This window comes from Sturnira hondurensis, unplaced genomic scaffold (genome assembly GCF_014824575.4).
Source record: "Sturnira hondurensis isolate 20B ecotype Veracruz unplaced genomic scaffold, ASM1482457v3 Scaffold0003681, whole genome shotgun sequence".
Taxonomy (NCBI): domain Eukaryota; kingdom Metazoa; phylum Chordata; class Mammalia; order Chiroptera; family Phyllostomidae; genus Sturnira; species Sturnira hondurensis.
Genome location: NW_028076312.1, coordinates 5,701,419 through 5,716,668, shown reverse-complemented (window position 1 = coordinate 5,716,668; position 15,250 = coordinate 5,701,419). Strand labels below are relative to the sequence as shown.

Below are 15,250 nucleotides of genomic sequence, written 5' to 3'. Positions count from 1 at the left end.
ATGTTTCTAAACCAGAGAAGGCCAGCAGCTAGCCTTGCTGGGGTGGCTGCGAGGAAGAGTGTGGAGATGGGACCCCGAGGATGTGGATGAAGAGCCCGTCTGTGTCCTGGAGGCAAGCTCTGGCTTTACAGTCAGGTGAAGAAAATGGTTTTTAGTCGACTCAGGATAAGTCAGGAAGCCAATGCAGTCGCTCTGACCTCAAGCGGGACTCCTGCTGTGCCTCCCCAGACAGGGCTGAAGTCTGCGGCCAGCAGTGTGCAGTTTGTAATGTGAACGTGCATTAAAGGTGGCAGCGGCCTCCATGTCTAGGCTGCCTAGAATGGCTCAGACCAGCGCCTCCCAGACTTCTGGTCTGGGCACAACACACAGGCAGGCAGAGACCTCACGTGGTGACACGCTTCACTCTAACAGCAGCAGCCACTTTTGCACGATTCCACTCCCGTGAGGAGTGGTGCGTGTTTGCTATGTCGTGTACTCTAAAATTCGCAGGTCTTGGTTCGCTACATTAACGTTAACGAGCCCAGGATATGATTGAACAGAGTCGAGAGGACCAAAGGCTGCAGGCTGCAGGGAAGGCAGAGACCTGGGCCCTCAGCGCTGCTGGTTAGGGCACCTCGGATATCAGTCTCACTCGCTCAGTCTCGCTCGCAGCCGCAGGGTCTTTGGAATATGCTTTTCCTTGGAGCTTATGTCCTCTGAGTGAAAGGCCTCACCCTGCTTAGCAGCACAGCCCCACTCATTGGATTCCTCCTCTCCTTTTTGCCTCCCTGGCAAACAACATGCGGCTGAGCCCCTGGCAGGGGGGACCCTGGGGCCTGGCGGCTGGCAGTGGGCTTGGGGCTGTCAGGCAGCCTCCTGCAGGAATTTCAACAGGAGGTAGCCTCCAGACCATGTTCTTCCAGAATAACAACCAGACTCACCCTAAAAACCCTTAAATACCTAAATGAAATTATTTAAAATTCTTAAGAGCCATCTTCATTCACTTAATAGATATGTTAGGTGGTAGGTGGGAATAAGACAGAGGATAAAACAGACCAGCCTCTGTAGCCATCCCACTGGAAGCCAGACACCTTATCTTAGTATTGTGAGCCATGCCAGGGGGGCTTCCTGGAGGAGGTGGCATTTCAGGGATACCTGTGGGCTTCCTAGCATGGGCCACGGTGAGGAACGGAGTCAGTTGTGAGATGCACAGGGGTACAGGTTGTAGAAAGATCCTCGTGTGCTGGGAGAGGAAGACAAGTGGGGGTCCCTGGGCAGCCTTTAGAAGTTTTAACCAGAGGCAGATGAGGCAAGGCCAGCTTGGCTGTGGCTGGTGGGAGCCCTGCTTGGGCAGTACAAGGACAGGTTGCCAATAAGCTGGAGGCAACAGGTGGAGGCAGTGAGATGGGAAAGCTGGGGAGGAGCAACTTGGAGGCACAGGGAGTGGAGGTGACCATCAGAGGAAGACGCTGGGAGGAGAGAGGAACTGGCCGGGTGCTTCTGGGTGCTGCGAGGATTATGTGGAAGTTAGTGGGAAGTGCCCTGGGCAGCCCTGCCGCGGTCCAGCCACAGCCCATCTAAGGGTCCTCAGGTGAGAGTAGGCGTCAGCGCTGGGTAACAGGCAACTACACAGCTCAAAGGCAGGTGAAGCACTGTTCCGTTTATTGCAAGTACAAGCTGATTTTTTATATTTTCATTTTTGGCATAGATTAACATTTACAGGTGTACAGCATGATCAGTTAAGCAGAAAAAATCAATACAAAGGTAACCAGGAAAATACGAAAGTTCCCATAGTTTCAGTTATGTTAAACAAAAGTTATTTTGACCAGGAAAACCATTAATCAGACAATTTGAAATAGTTCTATGTATACAGTTTAAATGTCTTATTGTTTATTAAAGTTCTCAGAAATAGTCATTGGCAACAGGTACGCTTAGACCGAGCAGAGGTTAGGAAATTCACTATAAGCCTTTGTAATATCTAACTTAGCTATCTATCTTGCTGTCTAAAATGTTTTTTGTATACTGAGGACTCTGACTCCTTGGTAGTTGTTTCTAAGTGCTTAGTTTGTAATAGCTAACCAGCTTCTTCTGTTTTTATGCCTGTCTAATTCTAATTGATATATATTCCTATTCAAGGTAAAGGAGGGGCTGTTACTCTAACAACTCTTTGACAATCAGGGGCTATTTTCTAAAGGGGTTTTTGCTATTCTATGAGGCAGTTCTGTGGGAATACATATTTTTCCCTGAACTGTTCTTTCTTGGGTGGCTTTCACAGGAACAAATAAGTAAAGTACGATGCCTTAATTCAGCCAGGGTGATATTGCTTAGGACTTGAGCCAACTGTTGTTTTTTCTCTGAGAGTGGTCATTAATTCTAGGAGATTCCAAATTATCAGAAGTGTAAAGGTTAGAATACTAAGAAACAGTAAGAATAAAAGCAACACCATATATTCATTAATGCCACGTCCGTCCTGCTGGAAAACGCTTCTGTGAAGCCGTCACCTCCAAGTCGTGACTGTGTCAACCGACATGGCTAGAAAATGCTTCTGTGAAGCCTTTGTCCCCAAGCCGTGACTGTGTCAGCCGACCTGGTTAGCATTGGACGTGGCATCCCCAGGACGTGACTGTGTCAGCCGACCTGGTTAGCATCGGACGTGGCACAGCCCCACACCACAGCTCCCAGGAGCACCCATGCAGCCTCTGCTCGGTCACAGTGAGTGGAGCAGTGTCCACCGTGAGGGGGGCGCACAGCCTCCTCCCCTGAGCTGGTCAGCCCAGGGCAGGCGCTCCATCTAACTCGCTCTCCCCACCTCTGCACCACCAGGTGACCAGACCCTGCAGCTACAGCCGCAAGTCCCACTTCGACTTTGAGGAGGAGGACGTGGACAAACTTGAAATCCGGTGAGCGAGAGTCGGGGTTTCGGGATTCCTGCTTGGCAGCTGCAGTCTGAACACCCCCCTCTGCTCGTTTTCTTGTTTTGTTTCTAAAAACAGGAATGGATAGAAAGGAATTTTAATGCTCTTGGTGATTTTAACATGAGGATGTCAGAAGCTGGAGTCAGTCATAATCATCGCAGATGTTCGGGCAGCGGTGGCTGAAAACCCAGTTTTTTAGTTCACTTTGCAATGTCTTCTCAGAGTCAAAGGTCAAAGGCTTTGTGCTACCCAGTATGTGCGTGCCTCTGTCCGCCAAGTGGCATTGCCCAGCCTAGCACACCGGTCCTCAAAGCTTAGGGATCCTCGTGACACAGGCTTTAGTGTGCAGTGTCGGAGCTTGTTGTCCTAGGAGATCGCAGCATGAGTTCACCAGCATCAGTTTTAGATCCACTCAGGGGCCTTCTTCCCATCTCCCCTGGCTGCGGGAAGCCCCACCCCCTGCAGCGCCTCCCACAGGTATGAGGTGCCCTGGGAGAGACAAACCGTAGACCAGGTGCACCTTCCCATCATCCTGGGCCCGGGCGACCACACTGAGATTTGACGAGCCCTGTTCAGGAGAAGTGTAGGAATACTCCTGATTTGACATGGTTTAAATCTACTTTCCTTAAGGGCCAGGGTTTTCTGAGGCCTGCGAGGCTCGAAATACCACAGGTGTTCATTTAGGGGGTGCTCTGGTTTGTGCCCCCTCAAACCTGCAGTGGCTTTCCAGGCCTCTGAGCAATAACCAAGCCACGGGGGGCCTCCGGGCCAGATAGGGGCTGACCTTTGAGGTACAGGGTACAGGCCAAGGCCCTTCCCTCTTCTGAGTGCAGGATCCTGGGGCTCTCTCCTTGTCCCTCTCCTGGGCTCAGGTCCTGAGGGATCATGGCCTCCACCCACAGATCTTGGTTTGAGCCCGGTTTTAAGTGTTTCCCAGTAGTTTAAATCTTCCCTCTCAAAACGCTGAAGCTGCGGCGAGGTGACTTTTAGTTGAGAAGGTGCCCACAGGCGGTCCGGAGCCCTTGTCTGAGGCTTGGCTGCACACCACCTGCCTTCTGACCTGCAGCTCCCCGTTTTTGTTCAGGGAAAGAAGTGTTTACGGAAGACTGGGCTTTGAATTTGAGCCAAGTCCTAGTTTTTCTTCTAAGCCTACAAGCCATAGATGTTTTTAAATGTGTCTCTTATTAAAAGAAAAGACTGTCTGGTGATTCGTTTGTGTATTGCCAGGGTGTTGCTTGGCAGATTAGAGATCCTTCTGCTTGTCATTCTGAACGAATCATGGCATGGGACACTGTTCATCTTCATGTCTCAACATGTGTGTGTTTCTGTGGAACAGCCTTTCCCTTCTGTGACGTCCCTCCTCCTGCTCGGACTTGCAGGGGTAACAGACAGACTGGTACAGTCCTAGAATTTTCCCTGGGTCTTAGATTTTCAGCTCACGGAATGACTGCTGGTTGAACTGTTCACTGTGGGTGTAGGCAGTGTTTGCTGGTTAGTACCTGGGAACATTGTCCACCTTCGTCTGTCACACATGACAGTCGCTATGTCCCCAAATCAGAGGAAACAGTAAGAATTCCACCCAAGGAAAAAGGATGAGTGACCAGACCCTCTAGCGAGGTAAGCGCAGGTTTTGCGCAAAGATGGCGGTCAGTTGTGCTGTGGCTGTGGTGACCAGCTAGCCACTGTTTCCCTTTCTCTGCTGGGAGTATCGGGCCTTAGGTCATGAGTCACACTAATAGGGTCGTAGAGATGTTGAGTGTAGAGTTCTGAGTGCAGGTGGAGAAGGAAGGGTCAGAGGCAGTTTTTCTCCCCAGGTGCACTTTCATGAGGCAAAAGGTAGGGGGCGTCCTGGCTGTTAAATTGGGCAGCCTGGTCATTCCCCTGTGGGCACCATTCTGGGCAACAGCCTGAGCAGAAGTAGACTTCATTTATTCAGTCCACTGTGTTGAGCCTGCAGAGACTGTGGCACTTCTGCTGTGTCTGAGGCATTGCCCAGCCCCGAGGGGACAGTAGGTCCTGCTACCCTGGGCCCTGTGCCAGGTAAAGGCAATGGACACTGCTGGCTTCCGTGCACAGCACTTTGCTCTTGTTACAAAGAAAGGAGGCCTGCCCTGGCTGGTGTAGCTCAGTGGATTGAGCGCCGGCCTGTGAACCAGAGGATCGCAGCTGGATTCCCAGTCAGGGCACATGCCTGGGTTGCAGGCCAGTTCCCAGCAGGGGATGCACGAGAGGCAAACATACACTGATATTTCTCTCCCTCTCTCCTTCCCTTCCCCTCTAAAGATACATAAATAAAGTCTTAAAAAGAAAGAAAGGAGGCCCCTCACCAGACACCAGACCAAGGGCTCTGCCTCCACCTCCTCCCCTCCCCCACAGCCCGCGGAAGTGCGGGTCTCCATTCCAGAGTCAGTCCCGCTCTGACCTCAGCTCTGAGACGCCCCCTGGCGGTGCGGATCTCCGTGCAGACGGACCTGTTGGAGCTGAAGGCTCCATGTTGCTCCACACCCTCTTGGGGGGAAAGAAACAGCACCGGTGGCCGCGCTGCACCGCCCTAGGTCGTTCCGCAGGAAGACCCATGGACTGACTTGTTTTTCAGAGTTGACCTCTGGAACGCCAGCAACTTGAAGTTTGGAGACGAGTTCCTGGGAGAACTCAGGATCCCGCTGAAAGTGCTGCGGCAGTCCAGCCCCTACGAAGCCTGGTGAGCTGACCGCTCGCCTGGCCTGGCATCCGCGAGCCGGTGGGTGGGGGGCAGAGGTAAAAGGACCGGTTGAAACGACTCAGAGCTGCCTCTCTACAGCCCAAACGCAACGGCACAGGTCAGCTTCCTCCCTAGCCACCCACCCTCGTTTTGCTGTGGTCTTTACTGGCTCTAGCATGGTGACGGGTTCAGGTGAGAAAGGGCGGGTGGGAGAGCCCTGGTGCGGGTGATGGCGCTGATGTCATAAGCAGTGGCTGGAAGCCTGAAACAGAGAAGGGCAAGGGCTCGGAAGCCTGACAACCTGGGCCACTTCCTGAGGACAGGCGGCTGGCACGCCTCGGAGCATCACTGTCCCAGGCCCTGCCCTGTGGCGGGTAGGCAGGGAGGACCCTTGCCTGCCATCAGAAGTGTCCCTGATGAGGAAGGTGTGCAAGGTTTTGCGAGCTCTGGGCAAATCTCCACTTTAATCTGCATGTCTAAATTGAGGGGCCGCAGCTATGCCTCACCCTCACTCACATGTCCCAGAAGACTAAGCTTTCACTTCCAGTGTCTGTGTTCTCATTTTCTTGAGGCTATCCTGTATTTAGACATAAGGAATGGCCCTTGTTTTATTTCACATTTGGTTCGTAAATCACGTTGGTTCACGGTGCGTGTCAGCACAGGGAGGCTGCAGACACTCTGGGCACTGGGGTTCTGTTTCACGCATCTCCCTTAGCAGACACGCAAGATGGGGACGAGGTGTGGGTCACACCACACATGTCCCACCACGTGCCTCATGTCACACCACATGCCACACACCACACCCCGTGGCCTTGCATGTCTGCAGGCTCTCCAGGTGGGTGGTACTTGTGCTGTGCCCAGTGGTGGTTTCTTACCACCAGGAGACAGTGAAATTTATGTCTTTAATTCCACGAGCGCAGCACAGCCCCTAGCTGGGTTCTGGTTCCTGCTGGGAGGCATTGCTTAGCTGAGCAGCCCTTGGCCTTGTAACTGAGGATGTGGCATTCCCCCGGCAGCCCAGTGGAAGCTCTCCTCACATCGAATCTCTAAGTGCCTGGCCAGGAAACTGAGGGCAGGCAGAGTCCCCTGCTCTGAGGGCCACATGGGGCAGGACTGAAGAGTGACCTGTTGGAAGACACCACGACAGTGACCGTGTGCCTATGCGCACAGTGGCCTGCCTTGCCCCCCAGCACAAGCTCCCCGTCCCCTCTAATACTGACGGTTCCAACTGCATGTTTCTTAGAATACTTCCAGGTTGCTCTGCTGATTGCTAGCCGTTGTCATGTTAGCCTCTATGGGTAATATTTTACTGCAGAATTTCTCTTAACTGCTGCACTCATTTTCCCACCTCTCATCCTCTCCTTTTCTTCCATCCTTCCCACTTTGCCATCATCAGTTCTGTCCGGGGCTCTGTGGAATCAGCCCGACAGTAAACATCCCACGGGGAACGCCCAGGTGCACGGGCCCTGCAGGGGTGTGTCCTTCAGCATCTCCCTGGATCTCCCTCCTCCCTCAGACCCCGACACAGAGCCCTTGACAGGAGGACCAGCCCCTGGGAGGTGCTGCCGCCTCACGCCCCCTTGTCCTGTGTCCTGCACCCAGGTACTTTCTACAGCCCCGAGACAATGGCAGTAAGAGCCTGAAGCCGGGGGACCTAGGGTCCCTGCGGTTGAATGTAGTTTACACGGAAGACCACGTCTTCTCCTCCGACTACTACAGCCCGCTTCGGGACCTTCTGCTGAAGTCTGCTGATGTGGAGGTACTCTTGTCCCAGGCGCACCTGTGAACCAAGACCTGCCCCTGTCTCCCATCACCTAACGAGTCCCTGCCTGGCCCTCCTTTACCCAGATCCACTCCCTCTCTGGACCCGCCACCCTGCCCCCTGCCCACAATACCTGCCCAGATCAGCACCCAAATCCACCTTCTACCCCCGTGGCCCCTTGACCGTCCCTTAACCCCTGTCCAGGTGCCCAGCACCTGGGCTGCCTCTCCCTGTTGGTGACTTCCCCTGCAGCCTGGCCCCCTGGGCCTCTACTGGGCCCAGGAACATCTGCATCTCCCTTTGCTGGGTGAGGAGGGGTCATGGGGTGGCTCTGGACATGGCCCTCGGCTCACGCTGTGTCTCTGTGCAGCCTGTCTCGGCGTCCGCGGCCCACATCCTGGGCGAGGTGTGCAGAGAAAAGCAGGAGGCAGCCATCCCGCTGGTGCGACTCCTCCTGCACTGCGGCCGGGTGGTGCCTTTCATCAGCGCCATCGCCAACGCCGAGGTCCGCAGGACACAGTGAGTGCCACTGCAGCCTCCGCCCAGGGCCCCCCACGTTGCCCCAAGGGGTCGGGCCTGGGGCACCCGGACAGCGGAGGGCTCCCTCAGCACATGCCAGAGCACAAAGGTGGGGCAGCTGAAGGAAACCACGTAGGATCGGGCTTTCCTTCAGGGAGACACTGTTTTTATGTTGTACCTTTTCTCCTGGAAAGAAACCCTGAGGTGTGCAGCCTAGCCTGCTGGTCCTCGCCCCTGAGGGATCCTTGTGGCACAGGCTTTAGTGTTCAGAGTTGGAGCTTGTCACTCTAGAAGGTCGAAGCGTGAGTTTACCAGCGTCAGTTCCAGACCCACTCAGGGGCCACCTTCCCATCTCCTGTGGGAAGAAGGAGGTGAATGAGGCACCGGTTGCCTTAGTGTTAAACCCACAGAAGGGGACTGGGTTGCTTTGTCCCCCAGTCCCCAGGGCCAGCCAGGAGTCACTCCCTGGGTTCCTTAGTTCAGAAGCATCCAGACACACCCTTGCTGAAAGAGGTTATAAGCAGCATTACCTGTTAGAAGAAGTTTACTTCCCTGCCAGATCTCCTGTGCTGACTGACCCCAGGTTTGGTCCTTAGGAGCGTTCATTTGTTTGTAAAAATTGAGCCTCGAGAAGAGGAGGCACCGTGAGCTCCTGCTCCTTTGGATGGGTTAACGGCAGGGGGCGTGCTGCTGTTGTTGCCGAGTTGTGCCGGCCACTGTTTGTGTGCTGGGCTCCTGGCACAGGCAGGGCAGGGGCTCAGGAGCCCCTGCCGTGAGGCCTTTGGTCGGTCTCGGTCTCGTGCTCCTCCTTGAACAGCTGACAGCGCTCGGGGCGAGCGTGCTTCTGCACCCAGTGGGCTGCCCTCAAGCGTGGGTTCTGCTGCTGTCTGCACCTTGCTGTGCCGAGGAGACAAAGGGCACCCCGATGCTGTCTTCCAGGGACCCTAACACCATTTTCCGAGGAAACTCGTTGACATCCAAGTGCATCGACGAGACGATGAAGCTGGCCGGGATGCACTACCTGCACGTCACCCTGAAGCCCACCATAGAGGAGGTGGGTCGGGGCCCCACAGGCCCAGGGTGCCCGGGCTGTGTGTGGAAGATTCCCCCAGGAGCCCGCTTCTCCACAGGAGAGTCAGGCAGGCACACACGGAATGCGGGGCGTTGGGGCTTTCTGGAGCGAGGGGCTGTCTCTGATGCCAGCCTCGTTCCTGGCTCACTGCAGGGGCCTTCCAGGTGCAGTTCAGAATCTCCTTCCTTCCCTCAAGTTAGACAAACACTGAAGGAAATCCGTTACTGTAAAGACAAGGCCATACATGACACTGCTTCCCCATAGGCACTGGCTGTCCCCGAACTCGTGAGGCCTCTGCAGCTGTGGGGCCATCCCCATCTCACTGTAGTCAGACACGGTCCGAGGAGCCACACGCTTCCTTTCCAAATGACTCAGCTTTTCTTCCCAGGCCCCTGCATGGGGCACCTGGATGGGCGTTGCCTCCGGAACAGTTTCATCAAAAACAGGCCCTTTGCCATGGGAGAGAATCTAAAATAGCATTCTGGTTTGGCTGTGCAAGATCCTGGCTGCACTTTGAAGTAAAATCATTGTTGGGCTTCATGGTGCCTGATCCCGTGTGAGGTAATGGTCTTCAAGAAAGTCCTGTGCCTTCCAAGACTGACCTCAAGTGCTGCCCGGTGTCTTCAGCCTCTGTTCGCCTCCTCGTGGCCGAGTAGGGAGCTAGCTGTGGGCAGCTGTGTTTTGAACAAGGCTCACACTGTCCCTGAACCTGCCACCACTGACCACCACCCCACCTGTGGTCCTAGGGTCTGCCTCACTCCTCCTCGTAATGCTCTTTCCAGATATGCCAGAGCCATAAACCCTGTGAAATCGACCCTGTGAAGTTAAAGGATGGAGAAAACCTTGAAAACAACATGGTAAGGGGTTTGGGTTTAGTTGCCGGCACTTCCCAGAGACAGTCACCTGTCTTGAGGATCTTTGGCACGTGGCCACTGTGGACACTGTGTCAGGGTGGTGTGGGACAGGCATTGCGAGGGCACCGGCAGGGACCTGAGGTGCAAAAGTTGACTTTAACCTGGTGTCAAGTGACCAGTCCTGGTCCATGATTGGCGGTCATCTCCCATGCCCTGCCCCCAAGCCCGCCCCATTCTCGAGACAGCCTCACCAGCTTCAAGGGTCTTCCCAGCCCATCTTTTCCCTCCTCTCAACAAACAGGTCCCACACCTGGCAGCCCCAGGCTATTCCCAGAGCTGTTTCTTGGAACAGAAAAGACCCCTAATTTTGACACTTCACCCGAATGTTGTAGTCTTTTTATGATTTCTCCATCCAGATTATGCTATGTCTTTGTCATGCCGTAACACACACACACACACAAAGAGGCGGGGTTCTGGCCTTCGGGAACTTCCATTTCAGTGAGTTTGTCCTCTGTCTAGCTAATGAGGTTGGGCATAGAGGAGGGGACATGATGTGGCTGTCCCCACACCCCAGAACTCCGATTACTGGCACCATAGGAATTGCTGTAACTACTCAGTGTGTGTTGTAGAGGTGGTTTTTCAGTCGTGATGGGAAGTACACATTTTGCTGCCATGGCTCCCCTTGGCTGCCCCGAGCTGGTTTCTGGTCTCCGACGAGCTCCCTTCCCGGGGTGGTCCTGGGGAGGGGGTCGGGCCCAGACAAGCACTGTTGGGGTACCCCGCCCACACCTCGTTCGTTGCAGGAGAACCTGCGGCAGTACGTCGACCGCATCTTCAACGTCATCACCAAGTCGGGGGTCAGCTGCCCAACTGTCATGTGCGACATTTTCTTTTCCCTCCGAGAGGCGGCTGCCAAGCGCTTCCAGGGTGAGTCCTCTGTGGGTCGGCTTGTGCCAGCAGAAAGCACCGGCAGGCCCTGGGCCGGGCTCCCTCCCTCTGCTGCGCGCTTCCCAGTCCCTGGAAAGGCAGTTCTAGCGGTGCTGCTAGGCCAGGGCTCAATGTCAGTGTGGTGCCTGGGCCCTCTCCACCTGTGCCCTGCTGGGCTGTACTCCTAGTCCCTGCCCGCACTTGTCCCTGGGCGAGCTGGGTCCGGCCCCAGACAGAAGGCGACTGGCCGAGTTTTGTCGCAGCGGATTATTGGGGGCACAGCGTTAACCCATCTGCAGTTAGAGAAGCCGCCCTTCCAGGTGGTCCCGGCAGTTTCTCACCACGGTCCATGGCGGCCCGCTGGGTGCGCTGTGTGCTCCGACTCTGCCCAGCTGCATTGAAAGAAAGATAGGATGAGCCCTTTGGGGAGTTGGCACTGCCAGGGTCCCAGGCGTGAGCCCCCTCTTTTTAATTATGCTGATTCCTTGGGCTGCACCTGGAGCTCCCATGGCAAAGCAGAGGCATCCAGCCCCGGTGGGCGGGGTCAGGTTACCTGAGGCCCTGGATGTCCAGCACTCACCAGCTCGGACCAGGTCCTAGGAGGCTAAGGAAGGGGCCGCCTGGTCCCTGGCCCCTGCCTGGTCCAGCAGGCACGGTCCCTAACCCACTTTGTCCATCCCTGGGAGCCCATGAGTCAGCCCAGGTGTGACCTGCTGCCTTGGAGAGCCGCTGAAACGTCAGCCTCATAGCCCCAGAACAGCTTCTGCCCCTGAGTGGGGCCCAGCCCCTGCCTTCCACCTGGCTTCCACCTGGCTTTCAGAGAGCCGGGGCTCCTTCTGGGACCGAAAAGCATCTGTAGAGTTTGGCGTGGGCAGTACCAAGCACACAAAGCCTCTGAGCCCTTTTGGAATAAGACAGAAGTAAATAAATAATAAACAAACCATATCCTGAGTAAACCACCCAATAATGAGCCTTACCCCTCCCTGCAAGGCCACTAGGGCCTGGTGAGCAGGTCATGCCTGTTACAGCCCCACTGGCAGACAGTGTCGAGCTTTTAGTAACAGTGAGCAGGGGACAGAGAGGGAGAGAGGCAGTGCAATCACAGAGAGAACTACGGGCCAGCCCCATGCCTCCAGGAGACCCTCGGGAGCAGCAGAGGCTTTGGGTCGCAGCCCCTTGCTCGGTCCTCTGCCATCGTCTGCAGAGAGCCCTGCTGAGTTGGCTCTCCCTGTGTCCTGGCTACAGATGACCTGGATGTGAGGTACACGGCTGTGAGCAGCTTCATTTTCCTGAGGTTCTTCGCTCCTGCCATCCTGTCCCCCAACCTCTTCCAGCTCACACCCCACCACACAGTAAGTGAGCGTCGGCCCTTCCAAGCTGGGAAACCAGTCTTCCTGCTCCGCCAGGTGATGCTGGGCTCGGGCCATGCTCTCTTCTCCAGGTGTGTGAAGTGGCAGAGACAGCCATGCCTGGTAACCGGGTAACCGGGTAGTGAGCAGGTCGTGCTTCTGAGTTGTGTCTGTTAAAACATGGATGGTGGGACCAGGTCTTAACTGCTGGCTACTCTTAGGTTCTCCCTCCTGCCAGGGGAAGAACTAAGTATTTATTACCTGTGTGTATTCAGTCATTTATTCGGCCAGTCAACAGATGTTTGTTGAACACTCACTGTGTGCCAGGCTCTGAACGTTCACTGAGCTGGCATTAGTGACGCAGGAGGAAGGAGAGTGCCAGGCAGGGACAGTGCAGGGCAGAGACCCTGAGCAAGGGGGTTTGAGGGTGACGGGCCCATTCCTGGTTTTGTTTAAAATTAAACTCCCAAACCAGGTGACGGGAAGACAGGTGACCTGGGAGATGCAGAACTGGGGACGACAACGGGACAGGGATGCTCCTTGTTCAAGACGCTCTTTTTGCACATTGGGTCCTGAGTGCCGATTTCTAGCGGCTTTCACCCGTTGCCATTTGGGGAGCCCCCCAGCACTTGGCGGAAAAAGTGGGCTCCGGGGTGGCCAGAGATCCTGCATTTTCAGCAGCTCCTAGGCCGCACAGAGTAGAAGGGTCTACGTGAACTTTTCCGAACCCAGTGTTGTTTGCGTGTTTATGATTCGCTCACAGGCAACACGCGTGTGCAATGCAGCTTTCAGGTGGTGCCATTCATTTTGTCGGCGGTGTAGTTCTGGGCTCGATCACGACATTCCCGTGAAAATGAGATGAAACTTGCGCTTCTTTCCTGTCTGACAGGACCCGCAGACGTCTAGGACGCTGACGCTCATCTCGAAGACTATTCAAACTCTGGGCAGCTTGTCCAAGTCCAAGTCTGTAAGTCACTTACCTTAACCCTCTCGTCTGTGACAGGAGAGAAAGAGTGTGTGCTCAATGCGATTCCAAAGGTAGAGAAAAGAGAACCAGCCCAGCATCCCCACCAACCAGCTTAGAAGGTAGAACATTCCAGCACTGGCCAAGGACCTCTTTACACCTCGGAGCCGTGAAACTTAGGTTTTGGGGGAGAAAATTAGGGTGGCACCTGTATGTTATTGTCACTGTAGGACGGCCAGCACGTCCACTCGGTCTGGACTCAGAGACCGAGTCCCCACAGTGCAGCTGCCGTAGCCCCGCTGCAGTGAGCTGGCCACGGCCTCGGCCTTGAGGATCTGAGGATGTTTGTGTCTTGGGAAGGTCCAGTCGTTGCCTGGGGCCCAGATGGCCCATCCACACACAGCCAGCAGCACGCCCCTTTCCGTCCCTGGGCTTCATGCTCATTTTACCCCTTCTGGTGACAAATCTGTATCTCCCCTTCATTGTTGCTCACTTCAGACTGGATTTGGGTGCTGGAGGCATCCCCAGGGTCAACCCCAGGCTCCGTGGCCCCAAGAACGAGCCTGTGACAAGCAGTTTTAAGGCTGCCGGAGCTCCCTAGGGGTGGGGCTGAAGGCTGGTCCCAACCGCGGACCGGCTGGCCCAGCTGCAGGGCAGCCTGCCCTTCTGTCTGGAAAGGCTTAAGCAGCGACCCACAGAAGCCACACCAGCCTGCCTCACTGTGTTCTCTGTGGGGCCGTGAGTGAATCAGGGCCCCATCACTGAAGGCAGGCAGCTGCCCTGTGGGGCCAATGCTTGGCTTTCTGAGTCAGAATAAAGTAAAAGGTGTGTGGTGGCCCACAGGCAGCCTGACGCACATTGAGTGCTTCCTTCCATCAATCGACCCCAGTTTTTGTTGGGCAGAAACTCACATAAATGGGTACCAGCTGGGTCAGGGGTCTGCACAGAACCTGCCTCATTTTCACATCCAGAAATAGCAAAGTGACCTAAATATGGAAACAGTGCACCGTGGGGTGGGGCCTCTGGAGTGGCTGTTGGAAGGCCCCTCCTGCGTTCCTGCACTTTGCCCCAATTCCCGTCCGTACCCCTCAGCTCATAGATGAGGCTCCACCACAGTGACCGTGTCTGGGTGCGGTGTAAACTGTGGGCCCAGAACCCTGGTGTTAGACACCCGCCCAAAACAGTTAGCCTTTGCGAGCGCCACATCAGTGGAGTTAGCCTCCTGTGAACGTTTGAGCCTCCCGCTGTCTGCTATACCGGGCTGAACTTCCGGGGCAGCCCCCGTGTCCCCAGCATCTTCCCTAGCTTAGCCACGGTAACTGTGCCTGTGGAGTTTTCAGGTTTGGGACACGAGCCAAGAGGCCTTTGTTAAGAGAGCTGTTTCATTTTAGGCCAGCTTTAAGGAATCCTACATGGCTGCATTTTATGAATTCTTCAATGAGCAGAAATACGCAGACGCAGTAAAAAACGTAAGTGCCAACATCAGTTAACACAGACTCAGTGCCCTCTCCCATTGTATGTTGTTTTTAGGAAACAGAGTTGCTTTTAAAAAAACATTGAGTTTAAATTTGAATCACATAAAATCGACCATTCGCCATTTGACATAGTTGAGACTGTTCAGTCCCTGTGCAGTCAGGCTCCCGCTCGTCCCTCCGGGCGCCAGGACCCCCCACCCCCTCCTGGCTGCTGTGGGCTCCTCCTACACTGCTCTTCTGTGGAATGTGACTGGGGGATCCTCACCATTTTCATGTCTGAGTTCTTTCTTTGAGTGACTGAGCATCACACCTTCGTGAACTGATTCCTCCTTTTGTTCCACAAACTCCCGTGTCCTGCCACTCCCAGCCACCTGCTCCTTGTACCTCAGAGCCACAGAGCCCTAGGACCCCTGGGACCCCAGACCCAAAGTTAGGGAAGAAACCCCTGCTTGGGGAGAAACTATTCTGGTGCTAAAGCTTTTTTCTTCTACTTAGAAGCCAGCATGCTTATTGCTCAGAAATCATAAAAACCATGACCTAGAGGGGAAGGACCAGAGAGGAGCCAGGGGCAGCCACCAGTTGGTGGGAGGAATCCAGACAGGCCATGGGACAGTTGAATTGAGTGGGGAGCCCCCCTCCGCCCCCACAGCAAAACCACAGGGAGGGCTCTTGGGAGATGAGGGGGCCCAGGAAGGGGAGCCTGCGCTGCTTGACATTCCATGGGAGGTGCAGT

The 15,250-nt window shown here is 55.0% G+C and overlaps 1 protein-coding gene across 1 annotated transcript in view; it reads left to right on the top strand.

The window, feature by feature from the left end:
* Positions 1-15,250, top strand: part of RASA3 (RAS p21 protein activator 3) — a 120,024-nt gene that overhangs the window by 91,342 nt on the left and 13,432 nt on the right. Inside the window, exons 8-17 of the mRNA XM_037042097.1 lie at positions 2,803-2,879; positions 5,491-5,595; positions 7,198-7,354; positions 7,728-7,876; positions 8,816-8,930; positions 9,731-9,805; positions 10,606-10,729; positions 11,975-12,081; positions 12,968-13,045; positions 14,434-14,511. Of these exons, the coding sequence (XP_036897992.1) occupies positions 2,803-2,879; positions 5,491-5,595; positions 7,198-7,354; positions 7,728-7,876; positions 8,816-8,930; positions 9,731-9,805; positions 10,606-10,729; positions 11,975-12,081; positions 12,968-13,045; positions 14,434-14,511 (1,065 nt within the window). The remainder of the gene's footprint in view (positions 1-2,802; positions 2,880-5,490; positions 5,596-7,197; positions 7,355-7,727; positions 7,877-8,815; positions 8,931-9,730; positions 9,806-10,605; positions 10,730-11,974; positions 12,082-12,967; positions 13,046-14,433; positions 14,512-15,250) is intronic.